This window comes from Chanodichthys erythropterus, chromosome 5 (genome assembly GCF_024489055.1).
Source record: "Chanodichthys erythropterus isolate Z2021 chromosome 5, ASM2448905v1, whole genome shotgun sequence".
Lineage (NCBI taxonomy): Eukaryota > Metazoa > Chordata > Actinopteri > Cypriniformes > Xenocyprididae > Chanodichthys > Chanodichthys erythropterus.
Genome location: NC_090225.1, coordinates 8,487,799 through 8,512,635, shown reverse-complemented (window position 1 = coordinate 8,512,635; position 24,837 = coordinate 8,487,799). Strand labels below are relative to the sequence as shown.

At 37.7% G+C, this 24,837-nt stretch overlaps 1 protein-coding gene across 9 annotated transcripts in view; it reads left to right on the top strand.

Moving 5' to 3' along the window:
• The first annotated feature begins 4,129 nt into the window (after positions 1-4,129).
• dlg5a (discs, large homolog 5a (Drosophila)) overlaps positions 4,130-24,837 on the top strand; it is a 71,631-nt gene continuing 50,923 nt past the window's right edge. For 7 of the 9 annotated variants that reach the window (XM_067385892.1, XM_067385891.1, XM_067385890.1 and 4 more), the window contains exon 1: positions 4,131-5,023. In XM_067385892.1, the coding sequence (XP_067241993.1) occupies positions 4,726-5,023 (298 nt within the window). In that variant the 5' untranslated portion in view covers positions 4,131-4,725. Of the gene's footprint in view, positions 5,024-24,837 lie in introns of all 9 variants that reach the window. The other 2 variants (XR_010895192.1, XM_067385888.1) reach the window with 1 other exon arrangement.

The following is a 24,837-nucleotide window of genomic DNA, read 5'->3' as shown; positions in this document are numbered from 1 at the left end:
TGTTCTGTATCAATCTTTTAACATCATTCCCGGTTCTGGAGAAGTGTATACAGACATTAAATGTTCTCTAATTGGCGGTTGTTGATTATATGGCGTCAGTGTCTGCGTCACGTGGGAGTGTTGTGTAAAATAGCTTCAATTTAGAACAACCAATTTGCAGTGTCACAAGGTTTCTTAAGGTTTCTTCCCTGCGTTGCTGTGGTTCTTTCCTAGTCCTGTTAGCTCTGTCAGCTGCATTTAAAGGTACAATATGTAATATTTGTGCAGTGAAATATCCCAAAACCACTAGGCCAGTGTTATACATTTTGTTCACTTAAGTACTTACAATATCCCAAATATTTCCAACTATTTGTAAATCGTCAGAAAATTGCAGTTTTAACCAAGGCTCCGGGACGTGTGAGGAGTCGCCTGTCAATTGCGTCATACCAGCGTTACCCTCGGTTTCCGGTTTTATTTTGTAGAAACCATGGAAACACCAAAGACGCTTTAATATATTACACGTTTTAATAGACAAGGGGACATCTGTTTTGATATATTTATAGACAGAAAACGAATTGTTAACATGTTTAATCTTATTGTTTAAATCTATTTTTATTGATTTTTTGTGAGTACCATGCTTTACCATGCCTCAGAGAAAATCAATATTTTGTCAAGTAGCTAACATAGCATAATCAGATTAATATTTTCTAAAATCGATCTAGCTTACTGCAGTGTGCAACAAGTGTCTTACAGCAGCCACCGAGCAAATGCACAGAGTAATGTTATAACATAATTTTCAACACACTCAAATGTATCTAATATGATAAACAGAGCTGCGTTACCTCATACCAAAGTCCCTTTTAAGACAAGTCATTTCACTCGGCGGCCATCTTTGAAACGCCTCTCGGGCATCCTGGGCATCATGCAGCTCCAAAGCTGTTTGCCAAGCTTTCGATTAAATTTCATATTTGAATCACCAATGAAATCTGACAACAACTGTCTCATTTTTTTTTTTTTTTTCCAAACGCTGGAATCATGACAAAAAAAAAAGTATTTTTATGCTGGATCAAGCTAATGCGCAGATCTAAATGCGTGTCTCTTGTGCCTCATTTTGGAGGCGCGCGTCTGACTTTTTCTATAGAAACCAGTGCTTCTAACGGCCGCTGCAGTGATGCGATGACTTTACCAGACGGCGATTGGCTCTTATTTAGAAGGCGGGACTTATTCCGCCATATTGCACGTTACACTTTCTCCCATTCAAAACATTATGAGTGCCACGTCTTGTGTTATTCTATAGTCTTTGCTCATACTCATGACCGGAAAAGTGGAAGCAGCGCCGGCGACTGTGGCATAATAAAAGTTCCGCTGCTCGTGGCATGTGTTGATCAATCGCTCCAGCAGCCGCATTCAGCACCCACAATACTCAGTCCTGCTCTGCTTCATACTACAGTAACATTAATAATCGCATCTATGAACATGATTTCTTCCTGAGTCCTATCCCTATTCTTTGGCACCGTCCGTTGAAGTGGAGACCACATATCCCAAGATTCCGCTCTCAAACTTGGCCTTTGTTTTGAATAGGCTTCTAGTGACCTCGAGCAGACAAAATTATTACATACTGCACCTTTAACGTTACTATAAAACCATAAAATAAAAATTGACAATTGTTGTTGTTTTAAATGGATTATTGCAGCATTTGTTGGGCTAAAAAAAAGAAAAAAAAGTTATATTTTGGCCTTTTCATGGCTTTATTGGAGGACAGTCAGACAGGAAAACACGGGGTGTAAAGAAAGGAACGGGACCTCGAGCCGGGAATCGAACTCGGGTCGCCTGAGGCGCTAAAAACTGCATTGACGCCATTTTGTAATTACGGTAAATAATGTTGCATTCATGCCACCGTGTAATTAACGTAATCTTGAGATGACAACACGTGACATTATATTCGGAGCTATTCACATCCTTAGACTGGGAATTTTGCGTTTCTATGGCACCACTATCAAGCCTAAATGAATCTACAGCAGTCGCTCCGTATGCTTTCGAATCCTTCTTGCGGTAATTTGATGTCATACACCGATCGGTCTGCACAGCGCCGCTTCAAGTCGAACACACCTTAAATCTGCAGTGGTCAGGTGGTATGTAGATGTCGTAGCTCTGTGTTTACTGGCTCAAGGGCGGGACAACCTGTCACTCATCCAATCAACTTTTTTTTTTTCACTCGGATGTACTTCAGTAAAAAAGAAAAGACTATTGCAGCTTCCATTTCATGCCGACTTTAAAAGATTGCAGATTTCTCCAAACGTTACTGCACACTCTGTTAAGTCTTGCATAACATTTGCAGAAATAAAATCAATTGCTTAAGTAGACTACAGAGAGGTGCCGTGAGAACTGATAGTTCATTAGTTCATCATGTTTGCATGTGTCAGACAAATATCCTTTCCTTTTTATCTGCTTTGCTAGTCCAATAAAATGACTCAGTCTGTTTTAATCCCATGTTTATCTCTTGTTGCATGTTTGAGGTAGGCTAACTGAAAATTGACCACATACTTAGTAATCTTCTTTTCGTTACAATGTAAAAAAACCCAGCTGCGTGGCCTCTTATAGCCTGTGAACTCCACATAACCTTAGTTCTTCATCAATAAAGCAGTCTGAACTGCTGCTAATGATGTAAGTCATCTAATGAAGATGTGCAAACACTCTTTCAGCTCTCTCTGCTGCTGGCTTCCAGCATGATAATGTGAATTTTGAGCATCATGGATGTTCCACAAAGCCATAAATCAGAAATGTAATGCTGGTCATATGGCTGATATTAAATATACAGTGACAGTAGAAGATAAATCATATAGGGATCATTTTTCACATGCTATCCAGAACTGAGGAAAAATCAAGAACATGAGTTGAGGTTTGTTCATGTAATATAAATCTCAGAAAATTGAATGTACTGTATTTTTCTTACAGATATTTTTTCCTGTTTTAAGCATAAGCTCACTTAATTATGATACCTTTTTCAGAAAACAAGATTTAATATCTTGAGTCATTTTGCTTCTCAAGTAAATGTAGCTATTTTGATTTAAGAACTTTTACATTTTTGTACTGAACAGACAAAAATACTGAGTAAGGATTTTTTTCTTTGCAGTGTAGGTCACGCTTTATTTTACAGTAGGCCTAATATGTATTTAATACTTCAGTAATGAAGAAATACTAAACTTTTTTCTTTCTTTTTTTTTTTTTTGTATGTAATTCCCTTACAAAAATGAACCATGGTTTTACTACAAAAAAAAAAAAAAAAAAAAAAAAAAAAATATATATATATATATATATATATATATATGATTATTGTGTTTCATGATAACCACAAATTAACCATGGTTTTGCTACAAAAATCATAGTTTAACTATGCTATTGATGTGGTTATAAAAATTGTACGCCAAAAAAACATGATTTTACTATAATAAAACCATGGCTAATTTATAAATTGTTTATTAATAGTAGTATAGTAATTATATATAAACATGTAAGAACTGCAAAATAAAGTGTAACTTTTTTTATAAAACTTGTCTATGCCACTTTAATAAAGACTGTCCAGAAATGACAGACAATTATAAATATATGGAAGAACACAGAGGATCTTTTATTCTAGCATTCAACATATTTGCTTACACTTGTACAATGACTACATTTATGGCACTGTTACAGTGATCTATTCATACTGCCTTGAGGCTTGATAACCTTTTTAGATCAGCTACAAACACCAAATTCACATTTTTTAAAATGTAGCCTTATTTATGTAAATATCAAATGAAACAACAAAATATTGCAAGGCACTCACGTGATTAAGCATAAAAAGCCTTTAATGAACTGGGCTGAAGTAATTAAAGCAACACAACCACGTTTTAAGGACTTAGCCCAATTCATGAAAGGCTTTTTACGCTTAACCACATGAATGCCTTGCAATATTTTGTTGTTTCATTTGATATTTATCTCTCATGTATCAGTGAGCACCAATGGCTAGTATTCATGTATTTATTAGATATTGTGACTAATAAAATCACAAACTAGCACAGTCATTTACAAAAAAAATCACAGGCAAACAGTCGGCGTTGTACAGCACATGTTCCAGAGTAAAATCCCCTTGCACTTGTTATGTCATGATGCATCATCTTCATAACTGTGTATCCCTTTTTGCCCGAAATTTTGAACAGTAGTGCACGCCCATTGGAGAAAACCAGGTGTGTCTCGGACAAATCCCCGCCTACTTTACCAAATATGGACATTGCACGGGAAGTTGATTGACAGCAGGCAGCAGCTGCTGAGATACCGAGACATGGCGGAGCGTACAGTTTGAGTAGGGAACGCTAGAAGAGTTGCGCTACTTTTGCTCACACTTGAGTCCGCACAGCGCCAAATAAATGGCCAAGAAGAAACTATAAACGCGGATGAACATGCTCTCCTCGGAAGCGCAGGGAAAAATAGACGAAGTTGCCTCACGTAAGTGATCCGGAGAAATGTCTCGCTGTTTAGTGCAGTCAACAGCCTCAGGCAACAAACATGGCTTCTGTGCCTTTCTGCTGTTTGTAATGAAAACCCGCTTGATTAAGCCATCGCATCTCATGGCGCCGTGGCTCAAATCCTACAAGTGAGCGGATAGAGAGAAGTTGCTGCTGCATTCATCGGGTTTGTGTGAGGGGAAACGGGTCTACGGCGATAGCACGGAGCTAGCTAGTTAGCTAGGGAACTGTAGAAACTGCAATGGAGCCCAAGCACAAAGAGTTACTACACCAGTACCACCAGAACTTACTGGAGTCCATCACGGATGCAGACCGGCTGATAGAGCTGCTGAGTAAATCGGGAAGCCTCAGTGAACAGGAAGCCTTCGAGCTGGACCAAAACTGCTCCTCCAGCGCCGAGAAAGTGGACCAGCTTCTGAAGATGCTCATGAACAAGCAGAGCGACCATTTCCTGGAGCTCTGTGTGGCCCTGGAGAAGACATACCCTCACCTGTACTCTGCCCTCTTCGCCAACGGTGGAGGACCAGCAGATCACTCTGGTAAGACTGCTATGCTTGATTCATGGTGTGCATCACATCACACGTTGCAACACAGATGTTTGATGGTCTAACTCACTTCTAGATGGTTGTGAAAGTGGTTGTCAATGAGTTGTACATACAGTTGGAGTATTTTTTCAATAGACATTGTGTTGTATGATTGTTGTAGAATCTGTACATGTCTTTGCATTTGCATAGATGATGAGGTCATGGTCCTTGTGCAGAAGGTGTTTTAAAGCAAGTATCGGCGATGAAATGGTGTTGCATGATGGTTTCAGTTCTTTTTAGCTTTGTTTCAGTTGTAAAGTGCTGGAATTGCACTCTGGCATGAAGGATGGCAAAATGGGAGATGAACACTCAACGTGTGATCTGATGCACATCATGGAAGTCCTAGCACAGGTTGACAATGAGTTGTAAATACAATTGGAGTATTTTCAGTAGACATAGTGTGTGAACTGAATGCTGTAGACTTTGTGTTTGCTTGTAACATAACATGTCTTTGCATTTGCATAGAAGATGAAGTCATGTTTTTGATTTATTGTGATGTGGGTGACTGTCAACATGATGAAATGATGTTGCAGGATGGTTTCAGTTATTTTTAGCTTTGGATCAATCAGTAAAGTACTGGAATTGACCAGTCAAAGTCACTCTGTCAAGACAAATAGGAGTTTGGGAGGTGAACATGCCCATCATGCTTGATTCATGATGTGGATCAGAGCACACGTCTAAAACTGACGTTTGACTTATTTCAGATGAATATGAGATATAGAAGCAGTTAACAGGATTTTTATTTTTATTTTGGTATAGACATAAGTGGATTGAACTTATTTCTATTGCATGCCACATACACGTTTTTGTTGGCATCTATGGTTCCTTGAAGAACTTTGAAATTTAACATCCATGGAACCTTTCCAAGTATTAAAAAGTTCTTCACACTAAGAAAAAAATAGTTCTTTTAAAGTGTTAGTTCACCCAATAATTAAATTTCTGTCATTTATTACTCATCCTCATGTCGTTCCACACCCGTAAGACCTTCGTTCATCTTTGAAACACAAATTAAGATATTTTTGATAAAATCTGACAGGTGTATGACTCGTCCATAGACAGCAATATAATCACCACTTTCAAGGTCCAGAACAGTACTAAAGACATATTTAAAACAGCCGACGTGACTGCAATGGTTCAACCTTAATTTTATGAAGCGATGAGAATACTTTTTGTGCGCAAAAACAAAACAAAAATAACAACTTTATTCAACAATTTCTTCTCTTCTGTGTAATTCTCATACGTTGTTTATGTCCAGTGCTTCCAGGTTCTACGTCAGAACGCGGATTCATTATTGGCAGGCTCCTGTGTCAGCATCACACACATGTGTCGTACTGCTCTCATGTGCTTCTTTGGCCAACACCGAGTGGCGTTTGGACATAAATACTGAAGCCTTCACTGTGCTTAATGCGTCACCTGCGCATGGATAATGACAAGGAAGAGAACCGATTGTTGATTTAAAGTTTTTATTTTCCTTTTGTTTTTTTGCTCAAAAAAAGTATTCTCATCGCTTCATAAAATTAAGGTTGAACCACTGCAGTCACGTTGACGGTTTTAACGATGTCTTTAGTACCTTTCTGGACCTTGAAAGTGGTGATTATATTGCTGTCTATGGATGACTCATAGACCTCTCGAATTTTTCAAAAATATCTTAATTTGTGTTCCGAAGATGAACGAAGGTCTTACGGATTTGGAACGACATGAGGGTGAGTAATTAATGACAGAATTTTCATTTTTGGGTGAACTAACCCTTTAAGAACTACTCCCTGAAAGGTGTTTTTTTTTTTTTTTGGTGAACCCAAAATGGTTCTTCTATGGCATTGGTGTGAAGACCTCCATTTGGAACCTTTATTTTTTTAAGACACATCTTTGCATTTGCATAGATGATGATTGTGTTCTGAAGATGTCACATCTTGAGTATTTTACAGCGGATGTTTCGGAGCAGTAGTGTAATTGTTTTATGACTTAAAGGTGTTGGATGATGGTTTTAGTGTTGGAGCGATGATAAATGGCTGGGATTGACCTGATGAATGGAGCAGACCACCAGGTTGGAACAGTGATCTTCTGCAGGTTGAACGTGCTGTTACAGATGAGGATGAAAGTACTATCGTTGTAATCGACTGACCCTGAATGCAAAGATCACACTAGGGTTTCTCAGTCGATGCTCCACGTCTCCAAGCTATTACCAGTCATCAGAGAGAGGCATCATGGGTAACTGAAATAAAGATTTTTCCCCTGGATTAGCCCATGGAGATGTGCTTCTGTTTCAGTGCTCATGACATGGGTCATCATTTCCATTTTAATTTTGTTCAAACCAAGTGCTTCCCTGACTCACGTCTATGGAATAGGCTATGGGCTGACTTGTTTCCATGGAAACACACTTGCCAGGGTACCATGGCAAATCGATTTGAACATACATGTGCTGTGTTCGTAGACCTATATGAATGGATCTGGAGTCTTAAAAATGGTTTGAAATGATTGTAGTTGATCAGATTATATAGTGATACAGTTGGAGATGTGTGAGCTTAATGACATCTTTATTGGTTCATCGTGTCCTTGAGGATGAGTGTGTGGTCATGAACCTCCAGTAAGGTTGTCAAACGTACTGATACCAGTTGGTACTCATATCTGTTGAGCATTTTAATGCAATGGCCTATCAGGTGCTAGTAAGTAGTCAGAATCTGCTAAACACCGCTGAAATCATGTAAATGAGAGATTCGTTGTATAAAGACAGTTTTTTTTTTTTTTTAATCATAATGGGAGTTTTCGCAAGAGTGCAGAATTCAGTGAGCTTGCACTTTAGAAATTGACAGCCTAGTTATTATAAAGGGAGGCTCTCCTCTGGCTTTCTGTTTATCACCCATTCACAATCTGAATACAAGTTTAGTTTTTCATGCTGACATGGATTGACCATATTTAATGGGCAGATGAATCGCCTTTGATAATGAACGCGATAGAGCCGTAGTTCACTGACAAGCTACGCAATGTCTATTAAATGCCGCTCCATTTGAAAGCAGGTGATGGCGATTTAGCGGTAATCAGGGAACCAGCTTTACTGACGAAATGCGCGTGACAATCTCATGCGATATATCGTGCAGCCCTAGTACTTAATTCAACAGTTTTTTTTCTCTGGTACCAAAAATTGGTACCGAGAACTGTGAAATTTTTCTGGTATTGGTACTGACTACTGAAATTTTGGTACTGTGACCACTTTAACCTCCACTATGGTGTCTCTTTGGAAAGAACATCCTACTGAAGGTGTCGATAGAAGGAAATATGCTCTGGATGGTGATTTTACCCTGAGTAACTGTACTGTTGAATGCTTCTCATACTATTGCTGTTGGCTTAATTGGATTTTGAGGGTTTCATGCTCTCTGCAGCTTTAGTGACTGGTCACTGAACACTGAATTTAACCATGTTTATCCATGTTGCTTGTGAACCTCACTGTATTATATGTAGACTTGAGTCTGAGTGTTTTCTTGTACTTTGTGTAGTTTTGTTCATGGTTTTGAGGATGAGCATGTTGTTTAGGGATGCACTATATGTATTCAAAAGTACAGTATAAGATTATCTTTTGAAAGAAATTAAGTTTTATTCAGTAAAAATGCATTAAATTGATCAAAAGTGACAGTTATAAACTTAGTTACTGTTCTTTTGAACTTTCTATATATTAAAAATCCTGGGGAAAATAAAATCACAGTTTCCTCAAAAATATTAACCGTTTTCAACATTAATAATAATAATAGTTTTTTGAACACCAAATCAGCATATCAGAATAATTTCTGAAGGATCATGTGACACTGAAGACTGGAGTAATGATGCTGAGATTTGTTTTGCCATCACAGGAATAAATTACATTTCAAAATATATTCAAATAGACAAGTTATTTTAAATTCTAAAAATGTAGGTAATATTAGGTATTTAATTGTGCATACTTATTTAACTCCTATACCAGTATATAGGTACTTTATCTGCCATTTTGTAATGTATCGCCATTAATAAAAAATGAATGAATGAAGATTCTATTGTTCTAAAATTCTATTCTTCTATAGTTCTCCTCATTTGTATGTTGCTTTGGATAAAAGCATCTGCTAAATAATTAAATTTAAATGTAATGTAAATCCACTTAATTTTATCATAGTTTTAAATGTTAAAATTATTTTATTTTATTATTATATTTTATTTGACAGAAAGCCAAATTAAACAGATTCAATTCTACCAGGTGACAGAGCAATTTGTGCAAAACAAAAATTAAGTTTAACTGAATGCATAACCTTTTGGGAAGTGTTTTCTCCCTTCTAATATATTAGGAATATTATGGTTAATTATATTTATTTGCATATGCAATTTTTCCTCCCCTGCTGCCCACAACCTTATCAGAACAAATCAGCGACCCACCCGTTGAGAGCCTCTGCTGTAGAGCATTACTGTCAGTTCACACACATGAACACACACACACACACACACACACACACACACACACACACACACACACACACCCTTTTGCATGCTGGCACAGTCCCGCCTGACTCTGTGCTTTTATTTGTGCACACCGACCACACACACCCACACCCACACACGTGTATTAGAAATCCATATGCTTGGAGCTGTATATATTTCCATTCCCAGTTGTGGTTATTCATCTCCAGATTAGTTCCCTTCCTCTGAAGATGCTATGCATCCTGTGTGGAGCTTATGCTGATTTGAGCTGAAAGGTATGCTTTATTATGCTTCATGTGATTGTTACGTTTAGCCGTGTTAGTAAGAGCTAAAGATGAGCCTTGTCCCCCTGCATATGCATGTATTATGAGTTGCGCTGATATCAACCTGCTCTGAAGTCATTCTCCCAAGCTGCCGCTGTTGGGTTTCATCTCTTTTCATTGCCAGGTCTTCCTCTACACACAGACACACACAAACACACACACACAGACAAGCTCAGAGTGGTGGAGGAGGGGCCGGATCAGTTCAGAGGATAGTATTGTAGCGGCAGCTCCAACTGTTCAGCACGCAGGCTAAAGGAACTGCAAACAGCATGTCTCTCCATGGAAGGACTCTCCTGTTCACTGCCTCATAAATCAACCAACATAGGGAGACAAAAGATCAATGTTGCTGATCAATCTCTCTAACAGGACAGGGAGAGTGAGATTTATGTGCTGTAGATGATATTCCAATAGCCTTAGTGCAGACTTGCACATTTCCTTGAGCCCAAACGCATTGATTACTGTAAACGCCCTGATAATTTTGTTTAACTTGGCATCTTTTTAATTTGCATAATGTAATAAATATTTGTTGTGGTTTCCGATCTGAAGTTATTGCTGTGACCTATAGGCCGCCTCAGATAGGAGATGACAATGCAGCTTTATGGTGCCATCCATTTCAAATGAGCAGCAGTGCAGTTGTTTCACTGGGGTAAGGGCATGTCCACAGTGGGCTTGCAGGCAGCTCCTCCATGCAGTCGAATGTAGGGCCAGTACAGAAACAACAGGCCTTTTGTTTTAAATGAACTGCCCCAAACTGCACCGTCAGCAGCTTGCACTGTTTACGGACCATGGGGGCTGTCCACTTGGATCCCACATGATCAGTGCAGCGGACAGGGAAAGTTACAGTGACAATATATCAAAAAGAGTTCTTAAATGGGTCATGAACTGCATTTTTTTTTTTTTTTTTAAATGTATAATGTTCTCTGAGGTCTCCTTTATAATGTTATTAAAAAACATCCTAATTGAGAAGTAATAGGCTATTTTCCATCCTTTTTTTTGATCCTCTCTTTTGATGGGCGTGCCACATTCAAAACTTGGACGTAAAAGCCTACTTCTATGATTGTTACAGTTTAGCAGATTAAAATAATTGAACATCCCCACCATTACACATGTGGAATCATTTAGAAAATGTAAGATGTTGAAATATATCTCGTAACATAGTAAACATTTGCCAACAATGTGAAACATTTATGCACATTACATATGCTTTATATCCATGTGCATAATTATTACGCAAGTCGATTTTTTTTTTTTTTTTTTTTTTTTTTAATCGTATTTTTGTTCCAAGCACATTTTACCAATTCCAAACCACACTAATCTTAACTGCTATTCATTTTGTATTTAATCATTTATAAGTGATGTGTAATTGTTCGCGAATGCTGGAAGTGAAAAACGTCTTATATTCAGATGTGCATAATTATTAGGCAGGTTTTCTTTTACAGGCAAAATGAGCCAAAAAAGAGATTTAACGCAGGCTGAAAAGTCAAAAATTATTAAATGCCCATGAGAAGGATGCAATACTAATGCAGTACTAGAAATTACAAAGTTCAAGCATGACCATTGGGCAGCAAAATGCTCAGTGGGTCAGCAGGGTCAGACAAAAACGGGTGGAGAAGAAAAGACACATGTTAACTGTAAAAAAAATTAAAGTGAAAAATTAAGTGTGAAACCATCAGGAACCCTTTAAGGCCCCGGTATACTTCAAACGAAAACGAAGAATGAACTAATGTTACGTCATTTCGAACAAAATCAGGCCAAAACAAAGTTCATTTTGTGCTCTTTTTGGAAGTTCGAAATGGCTTGCCAAAGCGAACTCTCAGGAAAAGTTTGCTCCAGCTGCAAAACACCTTCGTACTACCATTGGTCCGTGACGATAACGCTCCGCCTTCAATCGCGTCGAATGCGTCTTTGACTCATTTTGTGTGTTTGAGTTTGTTGAGTGAGAGCTCCGCGGGTGAAAACATGAACACATCGATAGCTGCTTTATAGTACAAAATAAAGTTGTGCTTGTAAAAAAAAAAAAAAAAAAAGAGGCACTGACACTGTATTTCATGTTTGATACTGTAAAGCTGCTTGATTTTAAGCAATATATTGAATAAAGTGCTATATGAAGACATGACGTGACGAGTGCTACTTTGCAGAGCTCGTGCTAACATACCCATGTTGTTATGATCAGACACTTTTCTTATGCTTTCTATAATAAATGCTTGCTGTTTTCCCTTTTTGTTGTCTTATTTTGTTACTGAGAAGAAAGTGCACGGCACATATGTACATATTCATCTAACCGTCGCTCTCAGCAGTGTGGGGAGCATTGGATGTTCGTTTACAGTATATCGCTGGTCATGCATTTCGAACTTCGTTTTACCCCTAAACGAAGAATGAAAAAGAACTTTGTTTGAAGTATACCGGGGCCTGTAGTCTCCAGCACCACCATTTTCCAGAACTGCAAGGTGTCAGGATCTCAGAGACTTAGGTTAGGTAAAGAATCCTAAACATGACCCCCACTTAATAAGAATCACAAGCTCAAGAGAGTTGTGAAATATATGAATACCTGTTTTGTTTTTTATAGGCTTTATAGACAAACAGATTGAGAGTGACTCTTGAAGGACCAGCACTACCTTCCCTTGTACCACTGTTTGAAGAATTTATCTTACAAAATCTGGCATCATTTTTATTCTATATCTGCAAGACAGACTTTTCAGGATAGGAGATGGACTAAAAATGAACTCCCACACCTTACTGCCAGATTCTGGCTGGGAATTATGCAGTTCTATGGCAAGACTGTCAACTCCTAAATGAATCTGCAGCAGTCAGGTGGTAGGGCAGTCACATGTTTTCCGAACTCTGGTGCGCATCCGTGAAAAAAGGTTGTGGTCTGGGATACGGTTCATGTGAACTCTGGTACAGTTAGCTGCTGATATAAACACAATTGTACTAAATCGTGGAAGTGAACTGCATTGATGACAGTCCCGCATTATTTACATTTGCGGTACATTCGCGGCAGATAGAAGCAAGTGCCGTTATGTGCTTATGATTTGAAAACAAAACCAAAATTTAAGAGTGAGGTGAGCAACGATATGCATTTTGCTGCCTTCTCCTGTGTCGTCGTTACCAACATGTGAACACAATCCGGTGGGGGGGAATGGGGCGTGATTGAACATAGGTTCAGACTAGGCAATAGAACCAAGTGTGAAAGCGCCCTCGGAAGAGGTTTTGTGAATGAAGTTTTGAGTGTATTCTGTAGATGTGCACTACTCATGACTTTGTGAAGCACAGCTCATGCCATGAAACATTAATACCGATGCCACTCTGATTCAAGGCCATCACTTCAGATCTAAGAAGACTTTTTTTTTAGGATCCCTGCCTCTTAATGTCACACTCGGACAGGATAGCCTCTATCTTTTATATTCTGCATGTCAGCTTCAGCTTTTATCCACCTCGCTAGATGGAATACATTTGAGACTGCACTGCTTTTAGTCAATATTGCAGCTCTCATTTATTTTTGGATCTAGACGTATTTCTTTTTTTATCTGTCTTTCTATCTGTCTGTCTTCAGCTTAACACATCATCACTAAACGTGGCACAAAGCTATTTGATAAATCCAATATCCCTCCGGATAATGATGCACTCACACGTTTTCATGTTGGCTCAAACAGCATTGATCTCAGCTCAATTTGTGGTGTGAACACTTGGTAGCAGCGGCTGATCGTTTAATGGCTGCAGAACGCATGAATGATTGCTAATGCTAGAATTAAAGGAGACAAAATGATACTGTGTCAGCACCACATGGATGTGTGCTAGTCTAGGTTGCTTTAAAAGGACACAAGCCTCCTAGTTTCACTCTGAGCTTCAAGTTTTTTCTCCATGAGAGGCAGAGCTATCAAGAAAGACCTCATTACCATTTTCAAGTGTTCCCAAGCTGCTTAATTGCTGAGGAACTGCGGAAGTGCCACGGTCTAAATGCTAGTTGTGATGTAATGGAAATATACAGATGTGATAGTCTAATCTTGCCTTCAAGTCATATCAGATTAAGTAAGATTTTTGTTTTCGAAATAGCCAAAGTATCTTATGCTCACCAAGGCTGCATACAAAAATACAGTAAAAATGGTAATATTGTGAAATATTATTACAAGTTTTCTATTTTAAATACCATTTTAAATTTAAAATATTCCTGATGGCAAAGCTGAATTTTTAGCATCATTACTCCTGTCTTCAGTGTCACATGATACTTCAGAAATCATTCTAAGATGCTGATTTGCTGCTCAAGAAACATTTCTAATTATTATTATCAATGTGGAAAACAGTTGTGCTGCTTAATGTTTTTGTGGAAACCATGATACATTGTTTTGGGATTCTTTCGATAAATAGAAAGTTCAAAAGCATTTATATGAAATTTAAATCTTTTATTCCAATATAAATGTCTTTACTGTCATTTTTGATGAATGTAATTCATCCTTGCTCAATAAAAGTATTAATTTCTTTCAAACAAATCATCTTGCTGACTCCAAACTTTTGAATGATGGTTTACATTCAGATGTATTAAAAGTTGACAGTTTAGTTTGGAAGGTTGTATGCTGCATATTTTGTGTACTGCTGTCTCATTTTAGCTGCTTTGAGGTTTTTGTGACAGCTTCTTTTCTACTCATTCTCTATCTAGCTGAACAAGAATAATAAAATACATAATTTACACTCATAATGCATATATTTTGTACTTCATTTTGTTGCATAAGCACTTAAAGGTTTTCTTTGTATCAGTAAGTATGACTAAAAATCACTTGTGTGCACATCACATTGAGTCATACGTACAATCTTCCCAGCAGGACCTGAGATGGCATGAGTCTTAATGCCTGTTAGACTGAGCGGGAAGGATCAGACTGGCACATGGAGCTTGTTCTAGGAAGCAGTACAGTGGGTATCGGAAAACGGGCCATGTGTCCCGTAGGGAGATGCTATATTAGAGTAAGCCTGCATTATGTACCTGTCACTGCACCACAATCAGATGTGGATTTTTAAGGTCTTTTTAGTCTTTGAATTTTAAGGTTAAAAAAAAAAGAGAGAAAGAATTTGAAGATTTTCTTCAATAGTTTTTCTTTTCTAATTTTAGTTTTAGTTTTTTTGTTGCTTTTCTCTGATGTCTGCCTGAGAGGATTTTAGTGTGCTGTTAGACTGTCAGAAACAGTAATCTTCACTCTCACACATAAGGTGTTTCTAAATCCATCCCTTTTAAAGCACCGCCGCTACAGTCATCAGAGCAAAGCTTTTGTAATGTGTTCACCACCATCTTCAGAAATGAATTTTTAAGACCGTTACTTTAATACTTTAGATCACCTGTTATTATGCATAATCTGCATCTCTGGTTATTGTTAGAACTGTGATAGTTTTACATACAAATCTATAGATATTTAGCCTAAATTTGTACAATTGCATTTATTGATTTATTGAAAGAAACTGGCATTGCATTCAAATACATTTCATCAGGACATGCGTTCTCTGGGAATCCAAACATTGATGTTCTGTTGCTAGATGTTCTTTGATTCATTTTGCTATATAAATTTAAAAGTATAAATACAGATTACTTTGACCCTAATTTAACCCAATGAATCAGGGCTTTCTTAAAGGGTTAGTTCACCCAAAAATTAACTAAAGATTCTCATGTCGTTCCACACCCATAAGACCTTCATTCATCTTCGGAACACAAATTTAAGATATTTTTTATGAAATCTGAGGGTATCTGATCCACACATAGGCATCAACGTCATTGCACCCTTTGATGTCCAGAAAGACAGATAAAAATGGTTAAAATAGTCAACGTGACTACAGTGGTTCAACCTTAATGTTATGAAACGACAAGAATACTTTTTGTGTGCAAAAACAAAACAAAAAAAATAACTTTATTCAACAATTTGAACCGTTGTCATACGTAGTGAACTCAGTGCAAGCTTCCTTGTTTATGTCCAAACAATATCTTAATTTATTGAAAAATATCTTAATTTGTGTTCCGAAGATGAACAAAGGTCTTACGGGTGTGGAACGACATGAGGTTGAGTACTTAATGACAGAAATTTCATTTTTGGGTGAACTAACCCTTTAATATTAACTAGTTGACTAGTCCTTCAGAAAAGCCATCAACTAGTCAATAATGGATAAATATTAGTAAATCAGCATATTAAAATGATTTTTGAAGGATCATGTGACTCTGAAGACTAGAGTAATGATGCTGAAAATTCAGCTTTACCATCACAGGAATAAATGACATTTTTTATGTTTTCAAATGGAGAACTGCTATTTTAAATTAATAATGTTTCACAATATTGCAGTTACCCCAAACTTTTGAACTGTAGTCTATATAGCTTTATTTCCTACATACGATTCTGTTAAGTGAAAAGTAACATTTAGGGCCAAATAAATTGCTCTAAAGTTTGCTTTGCCATCAGATGAGAAATCTCTGTTAGATGTGCCGAGAGAAGCAGAATTTGCCCACAAGTGTTGCCTGTGGTTGGAGTGACATGTGTGATGAGATGCAGGGTGGTGATGGTGTTGTCAGCCCAGATTCTGAACGTTACGCTGAGACTGGTGCTTCTAGTAGGCGTGACCGAGAACTAGAGTTACTGAGATCACAATCTTGCTCTATTACTGTGCTGCCATTGAGACGAGTGCTGAACTTACTCCAGGGGCTCTTTTCCTGCTGTTAGTGTGCTTTGGATAAAAAGCCCCCACCAAAGGCCAAGTAATATCAGATGCAGCACTTGTAGTGGTAAAATTAGATTTTTGGTTCCTCCGTTTCAGTGCTTTGTGTTCACAAGATGTTATTCAGTCATTGTATTGAACGAGTGTTGGGTTACCTCTGATCCCCTCTGATTTTTCCACAGGCTTGTCAAAAGTGGGAATGTCCCTGTATCTGAGTGTGACATCACCTGATACGTGAGAGTCCAGTTCTTTTGTCTGCTGATGTCTCTCTCCTCACTGCACATTATTACCAGACCGACTGTATACACTGCCATGTCACATGACCAACTCTGAGCCCTGATTGGCTGCTTCCTCTGAACCTTGCCCTCAGTGCCACAGCCTTGCCATGCAGCCTCGTGTTAAAGTGACTGAACAAAGGCTGTGTGAGATGTGATGTGTCTTCTCCTGGGGCACATTGCTCTCTGTCTTTCAGCTTGTGTTGGGGCCACTCCAGATTTAATCAAACGGCAGCGGCTCCTGCAGCAGAAGCAAGAGCACAGCCAAAGTCGGCTGATTTAGACCGCTGAAATGTGGGTAAACAGAATCATTAATCAGGCACATTCTGACGGCCTCTTTGCCGGCCCAGTATCATGAATGGGACAAACCACTCAGACTAGTTAATGCAGCTTTGTAGTGGCAGGTAGCTGTTGCAAATAATTTTTACAACAACCTAGCATAGTGATATCAGTTTTTGCACATTTCCTTTAGAAATTAATTCTAAACTCCTAAAACTTATTTACACAGACAGTGTTTGAGGCTGATAGCCGTATTTGGTCAATAACATTAACAATCTTTTAAAAACCTAGTTTAAAAGGATAGTTCACCCAAAAATGAAAATTACCCCATGATTTACTCGCCCTCAAGCCATCATATGTGTATATGTCTTTCTTCTTTCAGATGAATATAATCAGAGTTGTATTAAATCATGTCCTGGCTCTTCCAAGCTTTATAATGACAGTGAATAGAGGAAGAGATTTTGAAGCTCAAAAAGTGCATCCATCCATCATAGAAGATATCCACACAGCTCCGAGAGGTTAATAAAGGCCTTCTGAAGTGAAGCGATGCATTTGTGTAAGAAAAATATCCATATTTAAAACTTTTAAAACTAAAATGACTAGCTTCCGGCAGACGGCAGTACACGCGTCGACTTGCGCCAATAGAGTAACCCCTGATGCAATGTCGGAGTAGAGTAAGCTTTGACGCCTTTCACTGTTCAAACAAATGGGGCTGTGCAACAAACTCAAACTCCTCTTCTCTTATATTGAAATCCTCCAACAATTCACTTTAAAAATGACCGGTGACTGGTGTTTTGTTTTGCTCTCTTCTCTGCCCTTCCACATTCGTCATTATATCAAGTCAGAGTTCACTCTTTCGCCTTAAATTGATGTGTTTGGCTGTCTGTTGGAAACTATTTATTTTAGTTATTAAAGTATTAAATATGGATATTTTTCTTACACAAACACATCGCTTCGCTTCAGAAGGCCTTTATTAACCCCTGGAGCTGTGTGGATATCTTCTATGATGAATGGATGTACATTTTTTGGGCTTAAATCTGATCCTCTATTCACTGCCATTATAAAGCTTGGAAGAGCCAGGACATTATTTAAAATTCCGATTGTATTCATCTAAAAGAACAAAGTCATATACAGCTAGGATGGCTTGAGGATGAGTAAATCATGGGATCAATTTCATTTTTGGGTGAACTACCCTATAAAATATATATATATATAGTAGAAAGTAAATAAAAAAGTAGAAAGTAAGTAGAAAGTATCAAGTAAATATCAATAAATGCGTCCTCCATAATACCAATGTTGATTTATACACTAATTTGCAAGGAATCAACTTTGTGTATATTATGGTTATAAAAAGTGGCTGTCATTCTGGTTTATAACTGAACTGTGTGTGAGGTGAACATAACCATATTTGGTGCTCTAAAAAAGACAACCGTATTCTGCTGCTGTGTAAAATGTAGCTTATGAGACAATGTTTAAATAGATTATCATCATGGTGTAATAAAATCTTGTGACTCAAGATCAACTTTATACAAACAGATTCTGTTTGGCTGTCAAAGTGGAAGGATAAATGTTTTTTTTTTTTTTTTTTTTTTTTTTTTTTTTGAAGAATGCTCTCAAGTTCATCCATTATTAAGCTTCAGCCTTCAGCTTTTGGTTCATTTTTCAGGAAGACACTCAGAGCATGTTCATTCTCTGCCTGTGGATTCTCTTTTTTTTGTGCCATATAGCAGGATTTAAAATTCAGCTGAATTTGTCATAGCAGCGCATGTCATGCCGTATTTGTGATGGGAGCTGGGGGGTTGTTGGGGGTTTGATCGTCTACTTGCCTGAAACAACTGTTGGAGCAAGTGTGTGCAGAGCAGGAAACAAACAAACACAAAGGATGCCCATGGCAAAGCATGCCATCTCTGACCTACTTCATCCACGAGGACAGGGAAAGGGCTACTTCTATTGTTTTAAAATCGGTCCAAAAGAGCTGCACAATTCTGGATAAACTTAGAATCAAAAATAGAGATTGCAATTCTCCCAAGATTTTTAAACTAAACAAAATAACATGTTATTTACTAGAAGTTCTGACAAAATGTTAATTGCTGCAGTCAGTTTTAAAAAAATGTTGAATTAATTTGAATGAACTACTAAAAAAATAGGTTTGAATGAACGATTCAATGGCTCACTCATAAAGACTTCACTTGTTTCATGAATGGATGAATCGGCATTTAAACGAATCCCTTGAATGATTCACTGGTGTGAATGATCTGGTGGTGTAACGATGTAATCGATAAAATCGTTATTTGAAGCGCCAAGTTACTTTCAAAAGGTTTAATTTCTGCCTTAGACATCAGTGTTTATATCTGAAGTTCCAAACTTTTATTCCAGTACTTCTTTGATATGAATATTTGTAACACAGAAATAATGAAATAATGTGGTTGAAAAGACTTGTGAAGCTGTTTAATACCTATAAGAACTGCTTTCTGTGGATCAGCGGCAGCAACGATGCAGATCTGAATGTTTCGCTGTCATTTCGTCAAAGGTTTAAAGTGATAGTTCACCCAAAAATGAAAACTCTGTCATTAATTACTCACCCTCATGTTGTTCCAAACCCGTAAGTCTTTCGTTTATCTTCGAAACACAAATGAAGTGAAATCTGAGAGCTTTCTGTCCCTCTATAGACAGCTATGCAACAAACACTTTGATGCTTCAAAAAGTTTATAAAGAGATCGTAAAACAAATCTATATAAATTGAGCGATTAGTCCAAATTTTCTGAAGAGACTTGATTGCTTTATATGATGAACAGACTGAATTTAGGCTTTTGGCTTGTACTTCTATTAGGGCTGGGTGATATATCGAATGCTTTTGTCATGCGCATTTCGTCAGTAAAGCCGGTTCCCTGATCGCCATCACCTGCTTTCAAATGGAACAGCATTTAATAGACAGAGCCATAGATCACTTACAAGCCACGCAATATCACGTTCATATCGCAGATGTATTGCCGTCGATATTGAACGCGATATTGCGTGGCTTGTCAGTGAACTACGGCTCTGTCTATTAAATGCCGCTCAATTTGAAAGCAGGTGATGGCGATTTAGCGGTAATCAGGGAACCGGCTTTACTGACGAAATGCGCGTGACAAAAGCATTCGTTATATCGCCCAGCTCTAACTTCTATTGAGAGTTCTATATTTTTATTTCAGTTTTAGTAATTTTAGTGCTTCGACTTATTTAGTTGCCAAAGTAGTTTTTTTTTTTTTTTAAATCTAATAATTGTACTTTATTTAAAGCTGACCTATTATGCCCCTTATGACAAGATGTAATATAAGTCTCTGGTGTCCCCAGAATGTGTCTGTGAATTTTCAGCTCAAAATACCACACAGATCATTTATTATAGCTTGTCAAATTTGCCCCGTTTGGGTGCGAGGCAAAATCAAGCCCTTTTTTGGGTGGGTTGCTTTAAATGCAAATGAGATCGTGCTCACCGCCCGCAAGTTCGCTCGTCATTCCAATACACTGAGGCAATACAGCTGCTAACACAGCTAATATAACTCACAAAATGGATCATTTAACTGTTCTTGATGCAGTATATAACAGAGGTATGACATGTATTTTCTGGATGTTTGCTAAAATTCAATTCTGAATGATTTTGATAGCGTGATACGGATAAGGTGGCTAAAGCTACACTGTTGGAGAGACTCGAATAACGACATGGCTCTGGTCTCCGTGAATACAGTAAGAAACAATGGTAACTTTAGCCACATTTAACCGTACATTAGCAACATGCTAACTAAACACATTCAGGAAGACAATTTGCAAACATCATGAAATAAATATATATGAAACTGGATCAGTTGGTATTGATCCATCTTTGAGAATCAATTTCTGTGCAAATCCTGTGTTTTACTGATGATCGTGTGAAGCATTCTAGTGTTAATGACTTACACATACTGGTATATGAATTTATCTAGCCACATTCCCTTCATAAATAAAATTACACCACTGCATCCTTAGTGGCTCAGATGCCAGGAGTTTATGGAGACTCATATGTTTGTTATTATAGCCGTTAACAGATCCGTGATAATGTTTACATAGCTGAGACATATCACGAGCTCAGGGACGTCATTCTTGACTGCTGCTGTCCTGCAGAGTTTTGCTCCAACCCAACTTGCCTTCCTTCACGTAGCTTTAGTAATCCTGAAGACATTCAGGTGTGTTTGATCAGGGTTGTAGCTAAACTGTTACGTGTGTGAAGTGCGAAAACAATGGCAGGGCCGTGGGTGGAAACTTACAGATTCAGGGGGCGGTAATATATAATAAGATCCCCTTCCTACGTCACAAGGGGAGTGAAATCAGAATGGCTCAATTTTCCACATGCTTGTAGAAAAAGGCTTACCAAAATAAAGTTACTGGGTTGTCCTTTTTCACATTTTCTGTGCTGGTAGATTAGTCTGGCTATCACCAGACCACGCTCAATTTAAAATTTAACATTGGTCTGGGGAGTTTGCTATGTATTTCCTACTGCACAAGAGGTGTGATCAACGAGCATTAGTCATGCAATTGGATAGTCCTTCAACCAATCAGATCAACGATCCGGGTGACGTACTTTGCAGAGCGATGCGAAAACTCCAGACAGGTTTACCGTGTCTCATTCAGCATCGAGTGATTTTTGCAGGTTGTACAAAAAAACATGAGTGATCAGTATTTCGAGCAATTTGTTTGCTAACTAAAGAAGTCATTCAGCATCGTCGAGACTAAACTACGTCATTGTCATGACAACCAAACAGAATTCCAGTCAGCTCAGGCGGCGCGAGATTCAAGAAGCAGGGAGACGAAACATATAGAGCAAATAATAAAAATATTGTCTACCATCAAGGGGAAGTAAGAGTCCTGTACTCACATCGTGAAGCAAACCACCAAAATAATAGCAGAGAATCATTGTGCGTCATCAATCGCCGTTTGTAATCTTCCTATGAAGAGACTGTCAGATCAACGCTCTGCTACATTTCTCTCAGATAAGGTAAATGCTTAACACAATCGGCATCACTGTGATTGTGCATTGTTATTTTGGAGTGACGGTCGTGCGAGAGACGGGTAACGTTAGATCAGAGTTTGAAAGCTGCTTGCCGTCGCTTCTCTATCGTCATCGTGTTATACCCGCCAATAGCGAGCAAGGTGGATAAGCCCATCTGTCATTGGTTCCCGCAAAAGTGTAACAGTGCAGCAGAAGTGAATGTACGGGTTTCCAGACTGAGTTGCCGAGCGAAATCAAATCGCCGGCAGTTCAGGCTGGGTATACCAAGACTACTGGTAGATGCACCAGAGACACAATTATAGCACTTAAAAAGGGTAAAAGTCAGATCATGATATGACCCCTTTAAGCTTTATTTCAATTATGAAAACAAGTTTTAGTTAATAACACTGCTTCACTTTTTTTTTTTTTTTTTCTACAAAAATGTAAAGATTGATCAACACATTTCAGTGCTTCCCACAGATTTGAAATATACTTGCGGTGGTAGCCGGGCGAAAAATCCTCCTATTATCCACGGCACAAAAATGGTCTACTACATGTGACAAACAAATAATGTGTGATTTTTAACAGTATTTTTATTTATTGAAATTAATTTTAATTATATAGCATATTACACTTAATTACATACTAATATTATGCATTATTATGCATTGTAAATTATGCAAAATTACAGCATTTAAATGGTTCACCTTTTCCTGTGTTCTCCTTGCTGTCATATAGTGTCTCTCTCAGTGAATGGGACACAGATTTTACTAGTAAAATTTATAAAATGAATAATATATGTGTCAAATAATGTTCTTAGTCTTTTCTTCCTGTGGGGGAGACTACAATAATTTACTATGAATTAAATGGAATTCAAATTAAATACAATTTGTGTAACCAAAATACCAATAATGCTCAAAAGAAAAAGAAAAAACTTAGCGTGTGACTTTTAAGTATAAACAAGCCTGAAATACACAGGTACTCTTATTTTGAAATGTCTGTACTATTGCAGGCTGAACCTTCAGATTCTTACAATCGTCTAAAACATTTTATATAAAGGCCATAAAGTAGACTTTGTAATATTTCATCAACTTGAGTTCATTAGCAATCGCTTGGCATAAATCTGCGCTTTTCATTGATTGTGAATCACTTTGAAGCAGTCTGAAGCGCTGTTCTGACGCACACGTAACGAGCAGGTATGAAACGACTAATTTATCGATCGTGGATGGTTTCATTATCTTGCGCGGATATAAAAGTATAAGAGGATAAAAATAATCAAATCAAAAATGTCTCCAAATATACTTGGGCGGCCGTTATTATAAGTGGGTGGCCCGCCCAAGTAAAGTCTATGTGTGGGAAGCACTGCATTTTGAATAACCTCATTGCTAGCTTGTGAATTTCAAATGAGATTTATTGCAATGCATAGGCAATGCATTTTAATGGCCAAATGTTTCACACAGAATGCTATGCTCAATATATGTTGCTTTCTATGTAGTTAAACATTCAGTTCTTACTATCTTATAGGGCTGGGCAAATAAATTGATGCATCACTTAATTGAGATTTTCCGAATGCATCATGATTCTCTCAATTGATTCTGAGCTTAGATTTTAACAGCAAATGGAGCTCTAGGCTAGTTTTTAACTGCATTCTCAAATACTGCTCCTGTTGCACAGACTTTTAGTCAGATAATTTTAATTCCAATACCATGATTATCTGTGACGTTTGATATGTATACTGTATTGCTTCTTTGTATTGTACTGTGCTTTTCTTGTGTTCATGCTTTGTTTTTAAAGCACTTTGAGCTCTGGAAAAGCGGTATATAAATTAAACATTATTATTATTATTATTATTATTATATTATCAAATGCTCACGAAGAAGAGCACTGAAGCAGTTTTCCCACGGAGCGTTTTTCCAACGGAATTGGGCTACTTTTAAGTTGTGGGTAAATTTTTATTTTTTTCCACGGGTTGATTTCCACCCAATGAACGTAGGATTTTGACTCTCCAACACCTCCAAAATACCCCTCTTGACATATAAATTCAGTGGATAATTCGGTCACCCAATGGAAAAAGTTACGAAAAGTTGGGCTACTTTTGTTCCACAGACCTCGCGACCCTGGTGCTCGTGTGTTCGGCTGAGTCTGAGAATGTACTTGCACCTCAGAATGCTTTTATGATGCAAGATTAAAGTAAACAGCCACTGCAAACATCCTTGTAATTCGCTTCAACCTTATTGAACTTTATGAATTATTATTTTATAGACCATTTAAGTGGTGTGTGTAAGGAATTGGTAGCAAGCAGAGTATGGCTGTTTCTAAAAACTGAGCTCAGAATTGATTCGAGAGATGATCGCGATGCATTCGGAAAATCTCAGAATTGATCCAGAATCATTTCTCAATTCGCAATGCATCAATATCTGTATTTTATTTTATTTTTTTTGTGTGTGTCCCGGCCCTACTATTTTATTGCATGTTCTCATGTCTTGAAAAACATAATTTAATCAAAATGTAACAACTTGCCTCATCTCTGAAATGGATTTCCATTCAATCTAATTCCATGAATATTTTTAATGTTGACAAGCTAACTATAATCACATATTCAGCATGACTTCATCAAAGAATTTGACTATTGCTAATTTGCATTGATTGAAAATAGGCCAGTTAAAGTGCCAGACATTCCCTTAGGACTTTTTAGTGATGTCTGTTCTCTATAGCCATTGAATCATTGATGCATTAAGTTAGTGCAGCTCCACATGTTCATGTGAGTGT